Below are 23794 nucleotides of genomic sequence, written 5' to 3'. Positions count from 1 at the left end.
AAATTAAATTTGAGAAAACGAATTTAACGATTTATCGAATTAAATTTAACGAATGCCACTGACTGATTTTAATGATTACTATTGACAATGATTACTAGTTTTAATGGGTAGGTACTAGATTGCGTATCATTGATTTGCAGTTAAATACTTACAGTGTAAAAAATTCCGGATATTATTTCCAAATCACTTTGGGTTCATTATCCGTAAAATTTAGTTTACCGTCGAACCATTTCTTCCGCAAAAAATTGTACTATAATTTTTACAGTAATATTTATTTATTTAGAGTGAGTAGAATGTAATATAGTTATATTGCGGCCAATATTACTGCGAAAATTACGGAAGATAATATTTTTGTCTCGTTACCTGTTCCAGTAAAAGTGGATTTTACGGATAGAGTGACAGCAATTTTACCGTAATTTTAACCGGAATTTTTTACAATGCATATTTTAAAACTCATTATATGTGACAGTAATATTTCGCAGGTTCTTTTTCAGATTTTTCAATGTGAAATGATTTCACCATAAACCTTTCTTGGCATAAACGATTTTATTTAGATGCATACTTATGCCACGGCACAAACATGAAGTATATAGAAAATAATAGTAATTAATCACATAATCGATGAAACTTCGCACTCCATCATAGAACTTTCCACTCTTCTCACACCAAGCTAGAGAACCTCCCAGCTTCTTTTCTTTTCTCAAGTTTTTTCGTATCTCGCAGCGCCATCTATTGTCGACGATTCTTACAAGTCCCCCCAAAGGAAGCACATTCGTCACCTTAGAGACAATGCTGCTGAGAGAGAGAGAGAAAACCTGAAAAATACAATAAACAAAAAAAACAGCAACACAGCTTCTATTCAGGTGATGAAATTCAAGTGAGAGCTCCAAAATATGCAGCTCCCAAAAATCATAAATATATATATATATATATAAAAAAAACTATATTCCTTATGATAAATAAAAACATAAATATAAACAATTCAAAATATTACAAAAAAAATTTTTTTATTTATATATTTTTTTCTTTTACACGTTATCAATGTAAAAAAAAAAACACTTTTTTTTTTTTTAAACAGCCCTGACATTTAAGTTTTGTTCCGAGTTTAAGACAAATATATATACATGATTTCTTTAGGAATTAACTGTTAACCTTGATAATGCGTCGGCATTTCCATGTGAACTGCCCTTACGGTATGTTAAAGTCATATTATAGCGTTGTAATGCTAAGGCCCACCGAGAGAGTTTAGCCCCATGAAGGGTACTTCGGGTCAGGTAAGTAAGGGGATTATGGTCTGATACAATTTGTACCTTGGCACCGAAAATCCAAGTATCAAACTTTTTCAAGGCTTCGATGACACAAAACGCTTCCCTCTCAATGGTTGACCATCGTTGTTGGCAAGGATTTAGTTTTTTGCTAAAAAATGCGATGGGCATCTCTTCTCCTTGTTCATTATTTTGAGCTAAACATGCTCCAATTGCAAACGCAGACGCATCAGTATAGAGTTGAAAGGGTTTATCGATGTCTGGAGTATGTAGTGATGGCATTTTAATCAGCTCTTCTTTAAGTTTGTTGAAGGATGCTTCTGCTTTCGAGTCCCATGAAATATTATTCGGAACATTCTTTTTAGTAAGGTTCGTTAAAGGTAGAACTATTTCAGAAAAACTTTGGATATATTCTCTATAATAGCTCACCAGCCCTAATAGACTTCGAACTTCCTTTTTGGTGGTAGGCTTAGACAAATTTTGGATGACTTCTACTTTTTCAGGATCTGGAGAGTGAGTGCCAGAACCCATTATATGGCCTAAGAACTTCACGTGACTCTTTCCGAAATCACACTTTTCTAGATTTGCGGTTAGACCAACACTTCGCAGAGTTTGAACCACCTGGTCGATGTGGTAGAGATGTTCATCCCAGGATCTAGAAAATATCGCCACATCATCAATATATGAGCGACAGTAGCGTCTATGGCGAGCTAGTACTTTATCCATGGATTTCTGAAAGGTACTTCCAGCATTCTTTAAACCGAACGGAAGGACCTTCCACTGGTAATGGCCAGCATGAGTGACAAATGCTGTATATGGTTTGGCGCTTTCCTTCATCGGGATTTGCCAGTACCCTTTCGTTAAATCGATTACTGTTATAAAGTGGGCTTTACCTATTTCAAAAAGTAGGTCTTTTGCGATCTTCATTGGATATGCGTCAGGAACTGTAAAGCTATTCAGAAGTCTAAAGTCAATGCACAGTCTAACGCTACCATCCTTTTTTGCAACGCATACCACAGGATGTGCCCATTCACTGTCACTGGGCTCTATTAGATCCCATTCTAGTAATTCTTTAACTTGGCGATCAACTTCGTCTTGTAGCGAAATGGGGACACGATAGGGTTTTAATCTCTTCAGACTACAGTCTGCTGAAACTTTTATGTCATGACCATCGACATGGGCATGACCTGGTTTGCTACTAAAAACATCGGTGTATGATTTTAACACATTGAATAGTTCCTTTCGCTGGTAATATTTTAGGTCACCTTTCATATTTTGCAAGTGGGTCCATAAGTCTTCAGTAGATTTGTCCATAAGATCCGCTGGTGCATAGTGGATATCTCCAAAGTCTTCATCTTGGTCGAAAATGATACCAATATGATCCACTCGAACAATATAAGGCCTTAATTTATTTATGTGGAGTTCCCTTATACTCCCGTTTTCCATTTCGACTTTGGCAGAGTGAGGTCTGGTAAGTTCGATTACAGTAGCTGGTCCTTGCCAAGTACTGAGCAATTTGTGAGATGACGATGGGATTAGCACGAGGACTTTGTCCCCAACATTGAAAGTCTTATCCTTAGACCGTAAGTTGTATCTTGATGTGTATCCGTCTTGAGAGATTTTGGAGTTTTCAGCTGCAATGTCATGAGCTTTTCTTATTTTTCCGATAAGATCATGTAGGTAAGTTTCAATTGAGCGGGATGCAGTGACTGGAACGCTACGTTCGCCTGTCCAGATCTCTTTCAATAAGGATAAAGGTCCCGGTGGCAGTCTTCCATACACCATCTGGAAGGGAGACAAACCAGTGGTGCTATGTGGCACTTCTCTATAGGCAAACAGAAGATAGGGAAGGTGTAGGTCCCAATTCCTTCCATGTTCTTGGATATTTTTATTCATCATTTCTTTTAAAGTCCTATTCCATCGTTCGACAGCACCCATACTCTCGGGGTGTCCGGGAGTGGAAAATCTGGGACATACGCCAAGTAAGTCTTCAAAAGATCGGGTGAGTTTGGCTGTGAAATTAGTTCCCTGATCGGAACAAATCATTTTCGGAAATCCGGTTTGAGAAAAAATCTTCATCAGGACGTTGCATGTGGTCTTTGCACTTATTTCTCTAACAGGGATGGCTTCTGCCCATCTAGTGCATAAATCAATTGCACATATCACAAACCGATTACCTCTTCTGGATGGTGGTTCTAACGGTCCAATGCAATCAACACTCCATACTTCAAAGGGTGTTTCTGGTCTGACGATAGGTTGGATTGGAATTCTATCTTTATATGTGATTGTTCGCTTCAATTGACATTCCTTGCAGCTTTCACAGAACTTCTTAACGTCTTGTTTGATAGTAGGCCAGAAGAATGAATATTTAATTCGTTGAGTTGTCTTTTTCTCACCGAGGTGACCAGCAAGAGGAATTTCATGAGCCATTCTCAGAACTTCTGTTCTTTTCTCTAAGGGTAACACAACTTGTTTGACGTTTTCGCCACAAATATTCTCCGAGTGAAGTAGAATTTCGTTTTGAACTGTATAAGCATTTTTGTTCCTTTTCGCCCATTCAAAGCATTTTGCTAGACTCTCATCTTGTTCTTGAAGAGTCTTAAAATCCAATTTAGTGTCATTTTCCATTCTTGCATTCTTATTGTCTTTTTGTGAAATTTGGGTAATGACAGCACAATTTGAAGTATTTTCTTTCAATGGTGATGGTTCGTCGCTAGAGTCTTCCCCCTCTGAAGAGGTATTCCATTGAAGATTACTGTGACAAAGCTCAATATTTTCACACAGTACCTCATAAGCTGAAGAACTTAGCAGCAAATCGGTTACCAGCTTCTTTGAAACAGCACAGGTGATAGGTACACTACCATGAAGTTCGTCATTTATTTTCATTTGGAAAATTTTCAGTGGAGTGACTTCGCTTTCTCCGAAAGCAGAAGATATCTCTATTTTACTTTCTCCTTCACAAGGTATGTCGGCGACTAACTTCTCGCGGACTACCGATATCTGGGCTCCTGTGTCTACAATGCCATTTAGAACCACGTTTCCGCATTTAACTCTGACGAGTTTTAAATCATCTATGTTTCCAGATATATCCACGGATTTTGAGACAGGAATAGAGATCTTGGCAGTTAGCACTTCTGGTTTTTCTTTTTCTAAAGGGAGTGGTGACGATTGGATTAGATTGTTTTGGGCAGTTGTAGGAGTGTTTCTAGGTTGCCGATTTTTAAGGCAAAATCTGGATGTATGGCCTTCTCTTCCACAAGTATAACAAGATAGTTTGGAAAACGACCTCTGTAGTTCATCACTCTTACGGGGTGTATATGCGCTTGATGAGCCCTGTTTGTAGAATGATTTGTTTCTTGAATTTCTTTCTGAAGGTGGAGAACGAGGTCGCCACTTTTCATTAGTTTTGTCTTTTGAGGGAATTCCAGTTGTTTTCCTTGAATCATTACGTACACTGTCATATTCGTCAAGCTTATCCGCTAATTTGGTTGGAGAAACGAAATTTGCCCACTCATCAAGAAGGTGGTCTCTTACTTCATGAGGTACCTTTTTCTTAAGTTGATCAGTGATAATGAGATTTTTTAAACTGGCAAAGTCTTTGATTTCAAGTCCATCAATCCACTCTTCGAAATAATTCGTGATTTCATAACAAAAATCCCTCCACGATTTTTCAGTGCTTTTCTGGTGCATCACAAACTTTTTTCTAAAACTTTCAGGATTCAATTTAAATCTCTTTAATAAGATGGCCTTAATGTATTCGTAGTCTTCAAATTTTTCTTCAGATTCTCTACCAATTAGTTGAATGATTTCAGAAGGCAATAAAGTTAATAAACATGACACCCAGTCTTTAGAATCAATCCCTGTTCTTTTAGCCTGTCTTTCAAATAAAGATAAATAAATCACGATATCGTCATCCTTTAACTTGAATTTAGGAATGAGCTTAATTAAGTCAACGTTATGTTGTCCGTTTCCATTGCGCGATGAAGTTTGAGCTAGTTGAGTACGGGATTCAATTTCAAGTTTTTTCAACTCAAATTCCATTTGTTCTCTTTTCTGCTGAGCTTCGATTTCGTCCTTCCTTCGCTGTTCCTCAATTTCTTCCTTCCTTCGCTGTTCCTCAATTTCTTCCTTCCTTTTCCTCTCTTCCACAATTGAGAAAAACATTTCTCTGGCAAACGCTTCATCATATGTGTCACTTTGTGTTATTTTGTTTTTTAGTGTTATAATTTTCATACTTGGCTCCACATCAATTTCTAATTCGGTGGCCAACGTTAACAAATCCTCCTTCTTACCCTTTCCCAAAAATGCCATGGCTTAAATTTAATAATTCTCAATCATAAAAAAAAAATTAACGGAAAAAATTGACTACTTCCTAATTAATATTCCAATAATTTCTTAAAAGAAAACACATAAATGAACATCATTCACAAATCTATAGAAAATGTCTATTTTTGACAACCTCAAAACGAAATTAACAACCTCAAAATACTGAGAATACTTTGTAATATTCAGCTATCGATTTGTTATATAATAAACCTTAACACTTATGAACATTTTAAATCAATACTTTGTTTACACTAGATATAATATATACTTTCCTACAAGCTCACAAATTCAAAACATAAAAATTATTTTAACCAAAATAATTATTCTTAGAACAAAAATCAAATTCTACGTGAGAATGAAAACTTTAACTGAATATTTTAAATCATTAAATGCGATAAGAAATTTATAAATAACTTTCGTATAAATTTCTCATTAAAATGTACGAAAACAAAATATATCATACGTATAAAAAAATTCAACAATGATACAATTCAATATCAAAATAATCAAATAGAATAAAACAAACTCAGTTTTGTATTTTTTTTCTTATTAAAAGACACTTGCCTCTTCTTTCAGAAATAAAAAAAACATTTTATGCAAAAATAAAAGAAACAAAACAATCGTTTTAGAATGAGACTTCCAAGGTTGGTTGACGCCAAATTATATTCCGTTATGTGATACAACCTATGCTTTTTTTTTGTTTGGTTTAATAAATCTTAGTTGATATAAATAATAGATCATTCAGCATTCTTTATTTTCGAAATACGATTGCAATGTTATATTTTATGCTGTTTCCAAAAATTTCCAAAACAGAATTTAAAAACCACAATAAATTCAATTTTATCAAATAAAATTTTCAATTACGATACCACGCTATATGTTATGCACTGGCGTGCTTCCAACAATTTCCAAAACAGAACTTAAAAACCACAATAAATTCAATATAATGAAATAAAATTTTCAATTATTTGGGACGAAAATCAAAACAACAAGAACAACCAAATTCTTTTTAGAAATATGCTATCTGCGTACTCTGGCGAGTAAAAGAATTCACTTTAGAACACTGGCGTGTTCGTACTCTGACGAGTAAACTAAATTAATGTTCCATGTCGGAACACAAACATTTAATTTCCATTTTGTATAATTTTCGCCCAAATAATTATAATTACTTATTTATGGGAGCATACATTTACAAATATAAAGTGAGCTCTCACCTGGTTTTTGGTTCTGCATCATCTTCGGCGGCTGCGCCAGTAATATTTCGCAGGTTCTTTTTCAGATTTTTCAATGTGAAATGATTTCACCATAAACCTTTCTTGGCATAAACGATTTTATTTAGATGCATACTTATGCCACGGCACAAACATGAAGTATATAGAAAATAATAGTAATTAATCACATAATCGATGAAACTTCGCACTCCATCATAGAACTTTCCACTCTTCTCACACCAAGCTAGAGAACCTCCCAGCTTCTTTTCTTTTCTCAAGTTTTTTCGTATCTCGCAGCGCCATCTATTGTCGACGATTCTTACAGTGACCCTGGCAATCACGTAATTTCTGTGGCATGCTTTTTAATGTGTGTTGTTTACTGTTTAAAATAATATCTATTATATATAATTCTCTTACGTGGCTCCCAAATTTTGGCTGTATTTCTTTTCCGCTGGTGGTAACAGTTTTCATTTTTAAAGAAGTACTTTGTACAACTAAATAAGATTCTTTTCACAACACTTAAATTAATATTTACTTTATTTTCTTCAAATATACAGAAAACAGTCGGCAAAGAATTCTGTTAGGTTAAAAACATTTCGCTAAAAAAATTACGAATTCTAAAAGAAATAAAAATAAACAACTTAAAATAAACAACTTAAAAAATAAAAATGCTTTTGCCAGTCATAGAATTTTTTGAAAGTTAACTTTGCAACATAAATCAAAATGACATGCAAGCGCAACTAGATCAAAATTATGATACCTGAGAGCTTGACGTAACAAATCCTTCAATTCTATAAGTGTTGTATCGCCAAATGCCCAGATTAACAATTGTGTTTTTAAAGAAATTCTATAAAAAGTCTTAAATAAAAAAAATTCTATCCAGCTACTTCTACAGCTGCTTCTTGAAGAACTTGGCTCATTGATTAAAAATATTGTTTTAATATTACAGTACTAACTTTACTTCTACTTACATTATTGCTATGACCCTCTTTCATTACATTTTACAACTTCATGCTAAATCTGAGGACTTTAAGTTGTTTTGTGGTTGAATACTGACATTTAGAAATGTGTACATAAAAAAAAAATTAATATTTAGAGGTTAAGAGTTGCCTCAAAAAAATTTGAATTGTTGACACTGAATTTAATAATGAAAACAATCATTTTTGTGAAAAATTGAATTGTATTGCTGACATCAAAACTAAAAATATTGTGTTTCAACTTAACAATACTACCTTAATTTTTACTTATATAATTACTATGATCCCTTTTTTATATATATATATGTATATTTGCATTTTAGAACTTCATATTAAACTTCTGTTGTGTGTCTGAATACTGACATTTAGAACAAAATTAAGGTTTAGATTTGCCTCAGAGAAATTTGAATTATTAACAATGAATTAAGCAAGAAGATATATTTTAACTGACAAATACTATATTATAATTTTAACTTTTTCTATGACTATACTCATTTTCTTACTCTTTTCTTTGTTTTTTATATATTTTATATTTCTGTGATAAAATAAAAAACTTATAGTTGTTCTGCTTCTGAACACTGATGAAAACACAAAATGATGGGCTTCATCAACAATCAAAAATATATACATTTATTTTACAAATTCCATATTATTAGGGTGGTTCCCTTCAGAAAATTAAAAATACAAAATTATCTTCATCGAAGCCGATGCTTTACATCCGGCATTCAGTGGCAGACTACTATTTCATATTGTTTTATAACACATGGCTTTAGCCCTCTGGTGGGAAAGACTTTAAAACAAAACTTACAACAGTTACTTTTCTCAACAACTGAAATTTAGAATAGTGTGATTAAGCAAAATATGTCAACTGTTTGCAATTTCAAATTAATATTGAAATGTACAGGTTTAGAATTTTCTACAGTGAAAAGTTTTCGGAACATCAGTATTCAAAAAAGTATACAAAAGCTAGACGTTAAGAACGTATCCAATGAGCGAGCAAAGCGAGCATTGGATTGCGAAGCAATCCGAAATGAACTGCGAAAGCAGTTCCGGGGGTTGGCGAGCGCCAGCGAGTAGGGGGCAAAGCCTCCTAGTAACAAATAAAACACTAATAATTAATGGATTAATGCGTAATATATAAATTGACAGCAGCACAAAGAAAAATTGAACTGTTAAAACTACCATACTATATGATAATGATATTTCTGATAGGAAAAAAAGCATAATTCTGGTAATAAAGATTTAAATATACGGTATTTAAACCTTTCATGTGGTTATTTTTCCAATCATATGGTTCATCAGAAATTGCGGTTCTGGTATGCCACTTATTTAGTAAAAAATATGTGGTATTAACATCTGAAGAGTAAATTTAACTAAATAAGTGGTTTTTTATGCCATAGAAAGGTATCAAGATAAGATTTTCAAATTTTACCGCAATCAGCAAACTTTATCACTTATTATAAAATCTGACTTTATTGTCAAATTTACCAAAATCATTACCAAATTGCTTGTTGAAATTACCGAGCTTTTTGGTGTTTCCATAGAGCCAAAATTACAGTAAATGTTGCCATATTCTGGTAGTTTTGACCACACTTTTCTTCTCAGTGTGCTTAGAACAATAAATACTACATTATTATAGTACTAATTACGGTACATCAGATATTTTGTTCCGGTAATGGATTCTGGTAAAAATGAATTTGACAGTACCGTAAACTGATATGGATTTTTTTACGGTGCAATCAATACATGCAATTAAAATAGTTAATGAAAAATAAATATTTCAAATTTACAACATTGCTAAATAATGAATATTTTTGGCGAAAAGAATTAGTAGATGAATACAGCAACCAAACTTTAGACAAGAAAAAGCTAACAAGTTTGAATTTCAATGTTAACCGAGATGAAATATCACAGGTAACCTAGCAAACTGGTTCGACTTAAAATTTTATCAAATTACAATAAGTAAATTTGGAACTACATTTGAATTAAAGGGGAAAAATTAAAATGTTTTTCATTGAATTCTCTTTTTTTAAATTTTAATTCAAAAATTTGCTTATCGACAAAAGCAGTAATGCTTAGCAATCTGGTTCTAGTTCTATCTAATTCTTATTTTCTATAAAACGCAAACTATTTGTGTTTTAAAGGTGGGTTAAATCACTACAGAAATAATGATCAAAACAGAATATTACTTTGGCAACATTCTGTGTAGAAGTGCCTCAGTTTTTCGTTGTTCTTCAGCAAGCTGAGACGTTCTCTCTTCTACAAGATCTTCTAAATTATTAGCATATCGTTCCATCATATCCATCATGTTATCCATTATATTTGATGTCCTAATGCATAAAACGGATTATTAATAGTTAACTTTCAAAACAGTTTCTAGAAAAATAAAGCATATTGATCCCTAAACTCTGCATAAGAAACATAAATGTTTTTCATTTGCTTAATAAGTAATAATAAATAAAATGATTTGCAGTCTATATTTTTCCATAAATTTTCTTGAATTTATTTTCACTACTTACTGACAATTGTTAAAAAAATGACAAATAATAATAAAAGTTGTGACTATTTCTAAAGGTTTACAGATATATCTTAAACAAATGAAATTAAGTTAGGAAAATATACTAATAGAAGATATACAAAAAAATTTTGATATTGTCGTATCTGAACAGTTCATGACACACTTTACGTAAATTATGAAACTATCAATAATAAAATTACTTTCTTTTTCAAATCATACGTAATAATTCTATAATGTAAATGAGTTTCTAAATTATGGTAACATTTCCCTTGAAAAACAAAATTAGCATGTCTTGTTCACTAAAAATTTCACGTTAACTTATCTGTCTGTTTATGCCGTTTCATACCACGCTTCGCATTATAAGGCATCAAAATTTCATACGAAAATGAAAAATATTTTGTACTGTGCTGTCGTACGTTAACCATTACGCTTTAATTTAAATAGTGATTCTGTAATTTATAAGGAAATATTCACGCAAGTGAAGCTCGAATGACGTTGGCGTAGGAGTTAGCGGAAACCAATATTAGAAAGATTTTGTATAGATTTTGTGCTACGTTAACCTTAACGCTAACGTTATTTTATACCACTTAGTGGTACTGCAATTAGTGGAGAAAATTTAGCACTTGCCCTATGAAATTTAAGTAACATTAGTGTTTGAGTTAGGGAAAACCGTAATACTTTGCAAAATCTATCTCACATGAATGATGCGATCTCTCACATGAACATCGTTATCTACCGTAATGATTTTAAATTACGTTTTGCCATGGTTAATACAAAAAAAAATTATTAATTATTTTTTTTTATTTACTTTAAAATAGATTTGGCATTAATTCAGTTTTTCCGTAGAGTGCTATGAAAATGATCTCCATTTAAATGCCCTTAAATTTTCGATATTATTAGTAGTTCGCTGAAAATTATGATTTAGAATTTAAAATCTAGTAAAGATTCGCTAGTTGCAGTTTTTTTTAAATTGTTAAAATGCTATATCCCCCCTTAGACTGAACATGAAATGATGAACCTGAAAATGGGGACCAAGCTGGTCACCGGAGCTGGTAAGTGTGCATTAAGCATCGCACGATAATCATTGATAAATAATATCTAGTAAACAATATATCAATAGCGCAATGATGTTTCTTATACATTTAGCTATAAGTGGAGACATACAACTATATAATTTCGATTGGGATTGACTATGATTCGTAATTATTTATTATGAATTAACCTATGTATAATTTCTAATTTCTAAAAAAATAATAATAAAAATAATGAAACTCCAAAAAAAAAAAAACCTGAAAAAAGAGGAAAAAATTAATAAAAATTCAGAAAATGAACGATATAATCCTTTCATCAGCTCACACAATTATATCAACAAAAAGGAGTTCTTTCTAATACACTGCAGGACAATTGCTAAGGACGGATCACAAATTTGTAATGTAGCATAACATTAAGCGGGACATGAGGCCTAGTAGGATAAAATATAGTTGTCACACTGTTTAGATGTTAGAATAAAGAATATTCATTGTTCTGGAAAGTACAAAAGCTATGAAACACCTGAAAGAAAAAAATGTTCATTTGATGCTGCGCACGAAAAAATGGAACAATGCACCTAAATGTCAGCAGGCAACTTGAAGAAAGGTGTCAGTACGGGATATGTCCACCGTGGAATGTGATGCAACATTCTATACGTCGTATCATACTTTGCACAACATTATCCAGCAGCTGCTGAGGCAATTTATCCCATTCCTCTATCAGTGCACGGATAAGGGTGTTCTTGTTTGTCGGAGGATAGTTTCGACCAGCAAATTGCCTCCCCAAAGCATCCCAAACATTTTCAATGGGGTTCAGATCTGGAAAACGTGATGGCCATACGAGGCGTTGAATACCCTCGCTGTCTAGACAATCCTGAACAGCGAGTGTTCGATGACATGTTGCGTTGTCGTCCATAAAAACAAATTTATCACCGACAGCACCACGGAAAAGACGAATATGAGGATGTAGAACTTCATCAGTGTATCGTTGGCCCGTCATAGTCCCATTCGCAACCACATGTAGGCGCGTGCGGCCAATGATAATGATGCGGGCCCACACCATGACAATGCATGTCGGATATCGGTCCCTTTCCTGGACAATAACTAGTACTACTCTCGAGCCAGATCAGTAGGCGTCTACAATCCGATGACAGACTGAACCTACTCTCATCTGAGGATAGTACGCATGCCCAGTCCTGTTCACTCCAATTGTGATGCTCACGACACCATTGCAAACGGGCCGTACGGTGCTGTCTGGTCAATGGGACACACACAACAGGTCTGCGGGCGTATAGTCCTCCTCCCCTCAAACGTCTGGCAACAGTTTTTCGGGAAATCTGCTTTCCTGTGGCAGCAAGAAAGTGATTTGTTACCTGCTGAGCTGTGGTGCTCCTGTTTCTTTTTGCTGATAGGACGATGTATCTGTCTTCTGCAGGCGTCGTACTTCTAACACGACCTCCCCCGTGCAGCCTACTACACATTCCAGTAGTTTTAAATGATTTCCACAGCTGTGAAACAACGCTTTGAGCGATGTCGAACTCCCTGGCAACATCTGTTATTTTTCGCCTTTCTTCGATCTTTCCAATAATTCGGTCATGCTTAAAATCATCTTAGTGATACCGGAAAGACATGCCGAAAATTTCAAGTTTGTCAACTAAATCTTTCCTGTAAAACTTTGACTTGAAGCAACAACTCTCCACACGCGTCAAAACCTTTAAAGCTCTTATTAGCGCTATCACGTGATGAACAGACGTGGAAAAAAAAATTTGCATACGCATACCTCTTCTTACTACATCCCGCACTTATTCTAATTTTCAACATTTTGCTTCCTTTCATTTTGAGGTTGGTATGGATGATAGTGTTATCCGTCCTTAGCAATTGTCCAGCAGTGTATTATATCGATATAACCAAAGCAAAATATATCAATACAATATACAATATTTTTCTTAATTTTCTTCGTTTTTTTCTTTTTGTCCTTTTTGTTTTGACTTAGAATGCTATATATATATATATATATATATATATATATATATATATATATATATATATATATATATATATATATATATATATATATATATATATATATATATATATATATATATATATATATATATATATATATATATGCAATTAAAATACATTTTATCATTTATTCTAAGTAATTCAATGAAATATAAACTACCCCGTGTTACTCCTTCTGATAGAGAACTACTGTTTTCAAAAAGAAATATCCACAGTAAAAGAGATTGTATGAATCTTTTATATACCAGAGAATAGAAGACATGCTTTAATAGTTGATGTGCAGTCGGATAAAAGGAGAAAATGAGCCATTATACCAAGAAGAACAAAGTATAAGTGCGCAATATTTTGACAACGTAATCTTACTTCACTACACTAACAGTAAATACAATTTTAAAAAAAATATAATTAATATGCGAACAAGAAAAAAAAATTAGCGTTTAAAATCTTAATTATACTATAAAAAATAGTAAGCATATACGAGTCTTGCTCAAAACGTAAACATATCTTTTGAGAAGGTGGAATATGAGGTTTTATTGCATATTTTAACAACACTGGCTTTCATTTTTATTCTTTAATTTTTCTGCTATCGTTATTGACCGTTTTACACTGATTAAAGCTGTAAATAGAAATTACTTTTATTCGCAATGAATAAAAAGTATTTATGTGAAATTTCATATAGAATGGAATTTAACATTTATGCATTAAATACGATTGAAAAAATACAAGATGAAATGTCATCTTACAGATGTTTCCGATTTGCAAGAAAGAAAGCCCATAAGAAATTTAAATAATCAAAAAAATGTGTCATCATATTTTAGTGAGTTTCAATATTTTTAAAGGTGAAAAAAAATTTCTAGAAACATTCAATGGGTACCTTTTACGCTGGGATTTCAAACGAATGAATGGAAGCACTTTCCATTTGAAAGAAAGCACTTTCCATACTTCCATTACTCATTTAAAACATGTCCTGCTAGAAACAGATTCAGTTTATAAATGTAACACAACCATGAGCCGTAACGTTAAGGAACAAACCAATGTTTCAACAAAAAAAAATTATTCTCTCGAAAAAGCTTTGAATAAAAGCATGTGCAAGTTGTCCTTAATTAGAATAGCACTTTTTAAAAATTTACTACAAAAAAAAGAAAGAGCAATTAAATTAGAAAAAAAAACATGTTTTTTGCGATCATAGATGCATTCTAAAAAGCAGGCAATAGATGCTTCCCATTAGAATTTCGGTATTTACTTCAAAAAGCTTTTAACAAATGGCACTGTACGTAGCAAATTCGTAAATAAAAAAATACGCTATTGAAAATCATGCCGCAATTTTTCGAAATCTTTCACTCAGCAAAATTCACATTATGATATTTTTTAAGCATTGTATTTATATGGTATTTGGTATATGATCACAATAGCATATCGCAATTGGAAAATATAACTTGCATATATGAATATAAGAGGTTTGTATTAGTAAATAACAGTAAAAGGGACTTGTATTGTCATCTTTTAAAAGAAATTAGAACTGTAGCGTATCTACCACTACAAAATTACAACTACAATTCACTAGTATATAACACATGTTAACTCGACTCTATGTCGGGGTACCCTTTTATAGATGACGGTTGAAATTGTCGATAACTACTCTCCCCACTGAACTGAAACTAAGATGTCTGGGAGGGAAAACGAATGACCTGTCGCATGAATTCCTGCGAGAACTATTTATTTTAACCATAACTTTTTTTTAAGAGAACATAACATAAGTTATAAAAGAAACCGTCTGTTAAATTCAAAATGGGGGGTATCTTATTGTAAATAATGTATATGAAATAGCAGTGTTGTAATGAGAATAGTAGTATGTTTAGAAACGAAACATTCTGAAAAAGATGCTTGAGAAGTAATTATTTTTGTTAATATTTCAATAATTTTTTTATTTTACTCACATCCCATCTTTCATGCGCTTCAGTTTTTCCTTGATGTGGCGAAAATCTGGTCTTTGTTCTGGATTTTCGCTCCAACAGTCATTCATTGTATGCAGGATATAATCCTGAACATCTACATCTTCTAATGATGGGCGAAATACGTCCCCTTTTATCTTATCTGGTCCTTCTTGAACTCTAGTTATTATTTCTAAAAAAAGGGGAGGAAAGAGTTACTAATTACTAGTTAAAAAGATTGTTGGTTGTATGCTAAAATCATACTCACATCTCACTTTAACAATATATTGTACCAAACCGTTAAGCATGTGTGTCTCAAAATTTTTAACAAGGTCCAAGCTTCTACGTTAAGTTTTAGAAACCCCAAATGCATATTTTATACCGTCATAAAAATGTCTTTCTAATTCAAAAAAATTTTCACTTAAAATTTAAAACAATTCCACGCCTTTATTGTATAACTTAATTCAAGAAATGTCTTTGAAATAATTCTTTAATTCTAAACCTCATACTAGCTTAAAAATTAAAATTTTAAAAGGCGATTTTAAGTAATTTAAGGCAGCTTGTTAAGGTAAAAAATAATAATAATATTTTAATAGGCGTTTTTAAATAAATATATCAAAACGTGGTCTCTAAAAATGTACAATGAACAAAATTGTAATTAACTAAAAATATTCAATTCTTTATACGAATTGTTCCAATGGTTAATTCAATTTGAGAAACTTCGAATTTCGTATTTTTATTTTCTATGATAATCAGTTTTACACAAAGAATTGGTATTTCTCGTTTAAACAAGAAATAAAATCGATTCTGCTTCGGAACTTCCCTACTTTAGAATGCAAAAGAAACAAAAAGTTTGAGCCAAGAATCTCGAAGTTTTAAAATTAGAGTAAAATTCCTTATTCAGTCCTGAAAAAAACTAAATCTGTCCTATTACCCTACTTCTAAATTAAATATTTTTTTCCTCGCTAAGATTGCGTGGCCCGATGTTTCCCATTATTTCTCTTTATTTTATTTTTACCTTTTCACACAGTACTGTTGCAGATAGTATATGTTTAAGTGGAAGAAGCCATTACGTAAATATAATAACATAAATTGTTTTTAATGTTTAGAAAACTAACACCTCTTTAAAAACTCCACCTCTTTTTAATTCTTAAGGTGTTGAAAGTTCTTACTGGTTGATTTTTTTTATTAAATACACTGAAAAATAAATTCTGATAAAATATTGTAGTGTATGGCAATGACATTTCTCGTTAAAAAAAGCCATAATTCTGGTTAATAAAACCAAAACTTACTGTTTTTATACCATTCATTTGATTTTTTTTTCATATAGCTTTCCGTAAATTCTGGTAGTTAAAATTATAGTTCTGATAGAATAGATAACCCCAAGAAACTGAAGCGGTAAAATAATACTTATTTAGAAAATTTAAAAAATACAAAAGTTTAAGATTACCATTCGGCGTGTTTCAAGCGCTCAAAAACAGGCACCCATTTTAAGATTTGCCTGATGTGAGGTAATAAGAACATATAGTTATTACAGAAACAAGGGTACATTTTATGACAGCCTGGTAGATTTGACTCTACTGTTTTTCTCAGAGCATAATTAAAAACATCGAAATCAGTTTGATTGTCTGAAGAAATTTAGTTTAATTTATTAAATAGGTTTTGATTTTCTTAATTACGTCTTTCTCTACAGTAATTTTACTGAACCTATTTTTCCCCACTTGTGACCCTAATGTCTAACTGCATATAAATATACATATACTCTGCATCGAAATATATGGTACTGTGTACTGATAGCTACAACTAACTTTAGCATATCAATTTAGTAGTGTACTTTGTATATTACACACTAGCATATTATGTTAGAAATATTATTCCGTTATATATCTTTTCATTCAAAAGCAAACTAGAATTATAACTCTAACATGAAGTAATTTCGCCTTCAATACAAAACTAGGAATGGTATTTTCTTCATATTTGATAGCAAAAGCAAGTATACAAAAAGGGTAAATAATCATTGTTGTTTACTTACCTTCAGCTGGAAGCTTATTTCCAAAGGGACCTCTCCTTAAGATAATTTCATGAAGAATAATGGCAAAAGAATAAACATCTCCTTTTTGCGTACCTTTTGGATACCGTGATGGTTGGCGCAAGACTTCCGGTGCTTTCCACAGCATCTCTAAGTTGAAACTTAGTTATATTATTACTAGGTTAAGTATAATCCCTATTATTTGCCATATTATTTAATAAGTGCAGATTGAAACAAAGTATTATGTATATTGAATATAAAATTATTTGTATTATATATTATCTTAGTATGAAGTATATTAATTATATATAATAAGGAAACGACAATTTCCTTATTATATTGCATTATATATATATATATATATATATATATATATATATATATATATATATATATATATATATATATATATATATATATATATATATATATATATATATATATATATATATATATATATATATATATATATATATATATATATATATATGTAAGTAGATATATAAGTAAAGTGATATATAAGTAATATATAAGTAAATAGAACTCATAAAATAAGTTCAAAATGTAGAGAAAACAAGAGGAAAATTACCGAATAATGAAAAAAAGGGGAAAAAAAGAAAAATAATAATAAAAAAAAAATTTCCCGTTCATGTAAGTTCATTTGAATTCGCTACTCGCTTTATAGATTTCATTTCATATTTTATTCCGTTTTTTCTTTACATTTTATATTCTGCTTTTACGTGATATTTTTACTTATTGCGTTCTATTTTATCTGTTGTAATTTTTTTGTAATTTTTTTTAGTGCTTCTTACACTATTGTATTGATATATTTTGCTTTGGCTATATTGATGCAATATTAGAAAGCACTCTTTTTTGCAGATATAATCGCGTGAGCTGATGAAAATATCATATCTTCTAATATCTGGATTTTTTTAAATTTTTTGTCCGTCTTTTTCCGGTTTTTTGTTATTTTTATTTTTAATCTTCTTCTTCTTTTTTTCCCCTTTTTTCACTGTTCTGTAATTTTTCCCTTGTTTTCTCTACATTTTGAACTCATATATACATATACATGTATTTTTTTATTATTTTTTCCTTTGAGAATTTTTAGGGATGCGTCAGGTTGAAAAGTAAGAAAAAAAAATTCCATCAATAACGCTTTTGTAATTTGAGGAAACAAAATAATATTACATAGAAGATCGAATCCTGCTCTTTAGAATTTGGTGGTGAAAAGAAAAACTGACAGTTCAGAGTTTCAGACAAAAACACGAGCATGCCACTGCCTCAATGAATATGTGAATAAAGTAGAAATTCCGGAGCATTAGTCACTTTTAACATTTAAAGTATACTTACCAATTTCTTTAATTTTTGTTACAAGATAAGCTTATTACAATTTTTTTTAAAAAGTGAATTAGAAATTAAAAGTATTTATTTACCAAGCTTTAGCTTCTTTATAAAAATGCAATCGATCTGCTACTTATATGCGAAAGGATCTCCTGAAGATATATGACAATTTGAAAATTTGTTTAAAATACTGATTGAAATAGATATGTACGTTTTGTTTAAATCCTCAGAATTACTCTCTTGTTGTTTCAAATTTAGCACTGCAAACTGATAAAATATTCTAAAGAATTTATAAAAAAACATAATTTGTATGGTACAGTCTGAGGACAAAATAAACAGACTCCCTAACATTTATATAATGCTTGATAGTTTTTTCCTACCAGCAGCGCCATCTTGATGAACTTTGTAACGTATCTAAAAAATCGAGAAACTAAATTTTATATTTCGAAATAGAGGGCTGGAAGTCGTACTTTTCATAGCTTAGGTCATTTTGTGGACAGCCGATATCTGCCTTAAGCACGCTAAATACGATCAAACAACTATATAACGCTTGATAGTTTTCGGCCAGCAGCGCCATCAATAAACGAACTTTATAACGAATCTAAAACTTCGTGAAACTAAATTTTACTTTTTGAAGTACAGCGCAGGAAGTCGTATTTTTTACAGCGTATGCCATTTTGGGGACAGCTGATATCTGCTTACTTGCATGCTTACTAAATAATTTTTCTCCCCTCCTTGATTCACTTTAAATGTATAAACCGATTTAGTATGAATATTGGTTAGCGAATCATCTGAGCTCATTTCTGTAAAAAAAATATTTTGTCTATTCTTCTATGGTATGCAGGTGTATTAAAATTCATTTTTCTTTCAAAATATTTTCTTACTTCGATAGTGGTCATAGTTCAAAAATATTTCATCTTCAGCTGCTGTGCACAGTTCTCTTAGGCCATAATCAGTTATCTGCAAAACCCACCTACTGGTCACTACACAATTGCTTGATTTTAAATTTCCATGAACTTTCAGGTCAGAGTCATGAAGAAATATCATACCCTAAATAAATAAATAAATATTCGTAATTAAACCCGAATTTTCTATTAAATACTAATTAATTTTTATTGCTGTTAACAAATACAAATCTGTCTTAATTAACAGAGTCTTTATAAAAACAGATAATTATTTTGTTAAGTAGATCTTTTTTAATAAACTCACAAATAAAAGTAAAGACTTCGTAAATTCTAAGAAAATTAGTCGTTGCAATAGTTCTTTTTTTGAGCAATTCACGGAAAAAAGACATAAGTGTGAAAGCAAATTGATTCTTAGAAACATTAAAAGTTAAAATAATAATTACATTTATGTAATAATACTTTTTTTACAAAATCATCATACGTAAATTAAATCCGCTCCAACAGTTTAAGAAATGAATGACAAAAACAATTAAACTTTTACTAAATATATATGTGACCGGCAAAGTATGAAATGCCGGCATTATATATAATGCCTAGGCATTATATGTAATGCTTGAAGTTTTTAGGCAAAGTATGAAATATGAGAAGTATGTAAAAATACTTTGCCTAGGCATTATATATAATGCCGAATGCTATTTAGGCAAAGTATGAAATAAACGTCCTGATGAGGTTATTATGTAAATAATGTGCATGGTACTGTGAATGACCGAAATCGGTGGTTGTTGACTTTCACCGGTGAATGTTGACAATCACATAGTCGCTTTGGTGAATGTCCGAAATATTTATTACATCCGATTTGATATTAATTTATTCGTGAATATAATTACATTTATTCGATATTTTAATACTTACTGACGATAGATTAATAGAAACATCAGTGTTTGGAGTATCGGGCAAATGTATACCGGGCAGTGGTCTTTGACCTTAAAAAAATTTTTTTAAGGTCAAGGGCCACTACCCGGTATACATTTGCCCGGTATACCCATACACTGATGTTTTTTTAAGGTTCAGTTCCACTGCCCGGTTTACCCTACACTGATATTTTTTTAAGGTCAAGTATCATTGTCAGGTATATATTTGCCCGATACTCCATACACTGACGTTTCTTCTAATCTATCGTCAGTAAGTATTAAAATATCGAATAAATGTAATTATATCCACGAATAAATTAATATAAAATCGGATGTAATAAATAATTCAGACATTCACCAAAGCGACTATGTGATTGTCAACATTCACCGGTGAAAGTCAACAACCACTGATTTCGGTCATTCACAGTAACATGCACATTATTTACATAATAACCTCATCAGGACGTTTATTTCATGCTTTGCCTAAATAACATCTGGCATTATATATAATGCCTAGGCAATGTGTGAAATATAAATCATTTCATACTTTGCCGGCTAGTTTTAGGCATTATATATAATGCCGTATTTCATACTTTGCCGGTAACATATACTCGTATATCCTATAAATAATCTCATATAAGGAAATTATTATGGATGCCATAATACTTTTTCAATAATAAAGACAGTTAAGTATGCGTTACAAACTTCAATATTTGTTCTTTATCACTGCAACATTTAGCTAAAAACTAGGTAGGAGTGATTAAAACAATGGGAAATTGCTCTTAAAACCAAGAACAGCTTTTGCAACCTTTAAAAAGCATTTTTCCATTCTTCTTTTTTATGCTGAATCAAATTAAACCAATCTTAATATGGCAAGATTACGTTAAAAGTTTAAAGGAATTTGTATTAAAAAGGTACAAATTTTTACTTATGACTGTTTACTTTACTAATATAATATATTTACTTAACTAAGGCAATAGTGTTTTTATGCGAGTCATTAATATATATACTCAATTCGCATTTTTATTTTTTTTATTCTTAGAGAATTTTTTTAACAATTAAACTAGTATATCTATTTTTTAAGGCATTTTTATTTTTTTATTCTTAGAGAATTTTTTTAACAGTTAAACTAGTATATCTATTTTTTAAGGCATTTTTATTTTTTATTCCTTATGAGTAAGTTTGTTTTCTGTTTTTGTTTCGTTCAGCTCCAACTCATATTTTCAAATGTATTTTCATTTTTTAACGATATCGATACATTATAAAGAATAATGTTTATCTTAGGATAATTATTCTTTGTATCGAAATATCACAACATAAAGAAATATGTCCTGAAGAGAATCTTTGCGTCTTCACATTTCACATTAAAATTTTTTTGTTTCATTTTTCTTTCTAATTCTATTTTATATATATCTATATCTATATCTATCTATCAATCTATCTATCTATCTGTATAACACAAAACCTCATGAATTTTAAAATATATTTTTCATGCGTGAAATTAATAATCTTATAATGATATCGAGATTATTGGTTATACAATTTTAGGTATGATCATAATCTCTTCTATATAAAATTATAAAAATATTCGGAATGCATACATTATTTAACTAGATAGCGGTGTTTTAATTTCTCCAGCTTTTGACGCCTTCCATCTCAAAAAAATCGCGATGACGTCTAAACCTCATTTCAGATATTAAATCAAAACTTTCAAGTTGATTTTCAGCTGTTCGTAATTATTTTCATACTAACCTTTACTTATTTTAACCTATATTTATGTGATTATTTACTTTCTTTTCTCTTTCTTTTCTTTACTTTCTTTCGCCCGTTTCTTTTTTTTTCTTCTGATTTTCGCATCAGACATACTTTAACCAACACTGGATTAGTTAATTTAGATTACGTTTCCCTGATTATGTTTGACAGAGTAGTGTAACATATTCCACATTCTGCCACAACTTTACACTGTAAAAAATTCCGAATAAAATTACGTTATAATGCACCGGCACTTTGGGTGCAGGATCCTAAGAATCCTCCTTACCGTAAAATCCATTTTTGCAGTAAATTTTTGCCAATTTCACAGTAATAGTTATTTAATTTGAGTGATTCAAGGATTTTGCAATAAATATTAGCATATAAATTATGATATATCAGACTTTCATGTTCTGTAACATGCTTCCTATAAAAAATGGCCTTTACGGAAAAAAGCCGTAATTTGATCCGAAATTATTTACAGTGTTCATTCACTTTAATCCCCCCCTCCACCACGATGTAAACAAAACCATTACAAATTTTGATAAAAATAAGCGATTATGAGTAGAAAATTTATTTTTCAATAAACAGTAATAAAATAAATTCATTTTTAAAATGAATTTATTTGATAGAAGCAGAAGTTTTGTTCAAAAATGTTTGGCTAGTATATACGTTTCTAAAAGAGGAATATGTTTTGCAATGAATCAAGCATGAATAGTTCATTTTATTCCTTCGTTGCATTTGCATATATTCAGAAGAGAATCATAACAGAATCATTATATTTCAATTTAATTATTATTCGAATAAAAGTATATTACCTTTATTAAATCAAATACTAAGGAAGCTATGAACATATGGTCCAATTTAATGTCAGGATTTTCAAGTATGTCCTGAAATAGGTAAATAGAATATAAATCCTTAAGCAAATATCTCATTTTTTTTTACATTAAGCTATCAATTTTTAATTGAGATTAATACGTTCCATTGTTTAAGACGATATCCTAATTTGATATTATTGATTTTAGTGAAAACACTCCCTAAAAACTTTTTATAATTTGAATAGTACTAAGAAAATATGTTATTTGATACTTTACACTGTTAGAAATTTTTCGAAAAAAGTTTTTAAAAAACAATTTATCTAATTGCTATTTTACCATATTCAAATAAAACAGTAAAATAACCATAAATAAGATGATATTCAAAAAGTTAACTGTGAGAAAAACCTTATATTAAATGCTTTCGGATAATACGGTTAAACAACCAGAATTTCATCGCACTAAACCCACCTAATGAAGCCACTTAGTTCCTTGCAGCTAGGTACATATTAAAGCTGAGAGGTCTAATCTGTCAATCTCATGATTAACAGTGCGGGATTCGAGTCTCAGTGTTGACACTACAATCTTTCTCCTAGTCCCTTCAGCTCATGAAGAGTTTCCAGTATCCTGTACTCCCCAGTTTGTGACCCTGGGCTATTAGAATGCAATACTCTCATTCCCGTATAGACGAGAGCACCATAAAGCTGCTAAACTATCTCCTGTCCTGTTAAATTTCTTTTTTACGGTTTTGAAACCATGCTAG

The 23794-nt window shown here is 31.2% G+C and overlaps 1 protein-coding gene across 2 annotated transcripts in view; it reads right to left on the bottom strand.

The window, feature by feature from the left end:
- The window catches only part of LOC107446988 (receptor-type guanylate cyclase Gyc76C), a 223867-nt gene that overhangs the window by 7092 nt on the left and 192981 nt on the right, over nt 1–23794 (bottom strand). For both annotated transcript variants that reach the window (XM_043041318.3, XM_087159811.1), the window contains exons 13-17: nt 23035–23106; nt 19536–19701; nt 17314–17460; nt 15288–15474; nt 9969–10109 (exon numbers count right to left, since the gene is read on the bottom strand). In XM_043041318.3, coding sequence (XP_042897252.1) covers nt 9969–10109; nt 15288–15474; nt 17314–17460; nt 19536–19701; nt 23035–23106 — 713 coding nt within the window. The remainder of the gene's footprint in view (nt 1–9968; nt 10110–15287; nt 15475–17313; nt 17461–19535; nt 19702–23034; nt 23107–23794) is intronic.

Source organism: Parasteatoda tepidariorum, chromosome 3 (genome assembly GCF_982258835.1).
Source record: "Parasteatoda tepidariorum strain Cologne lab strain chromosome 3, Ptep-v5.0, whole genome shotgun sequence".
Classification (NCBI taxonomy): Eukaryota; Metazoa; Arthropoda; class Arachnida; order Araneae; family Theridiidae; genus Parasteatoda; species Parasteatoda tepidariorum.
This window is presented reverse-complemented; position numbering and strand designations above follow the sequence as displayed.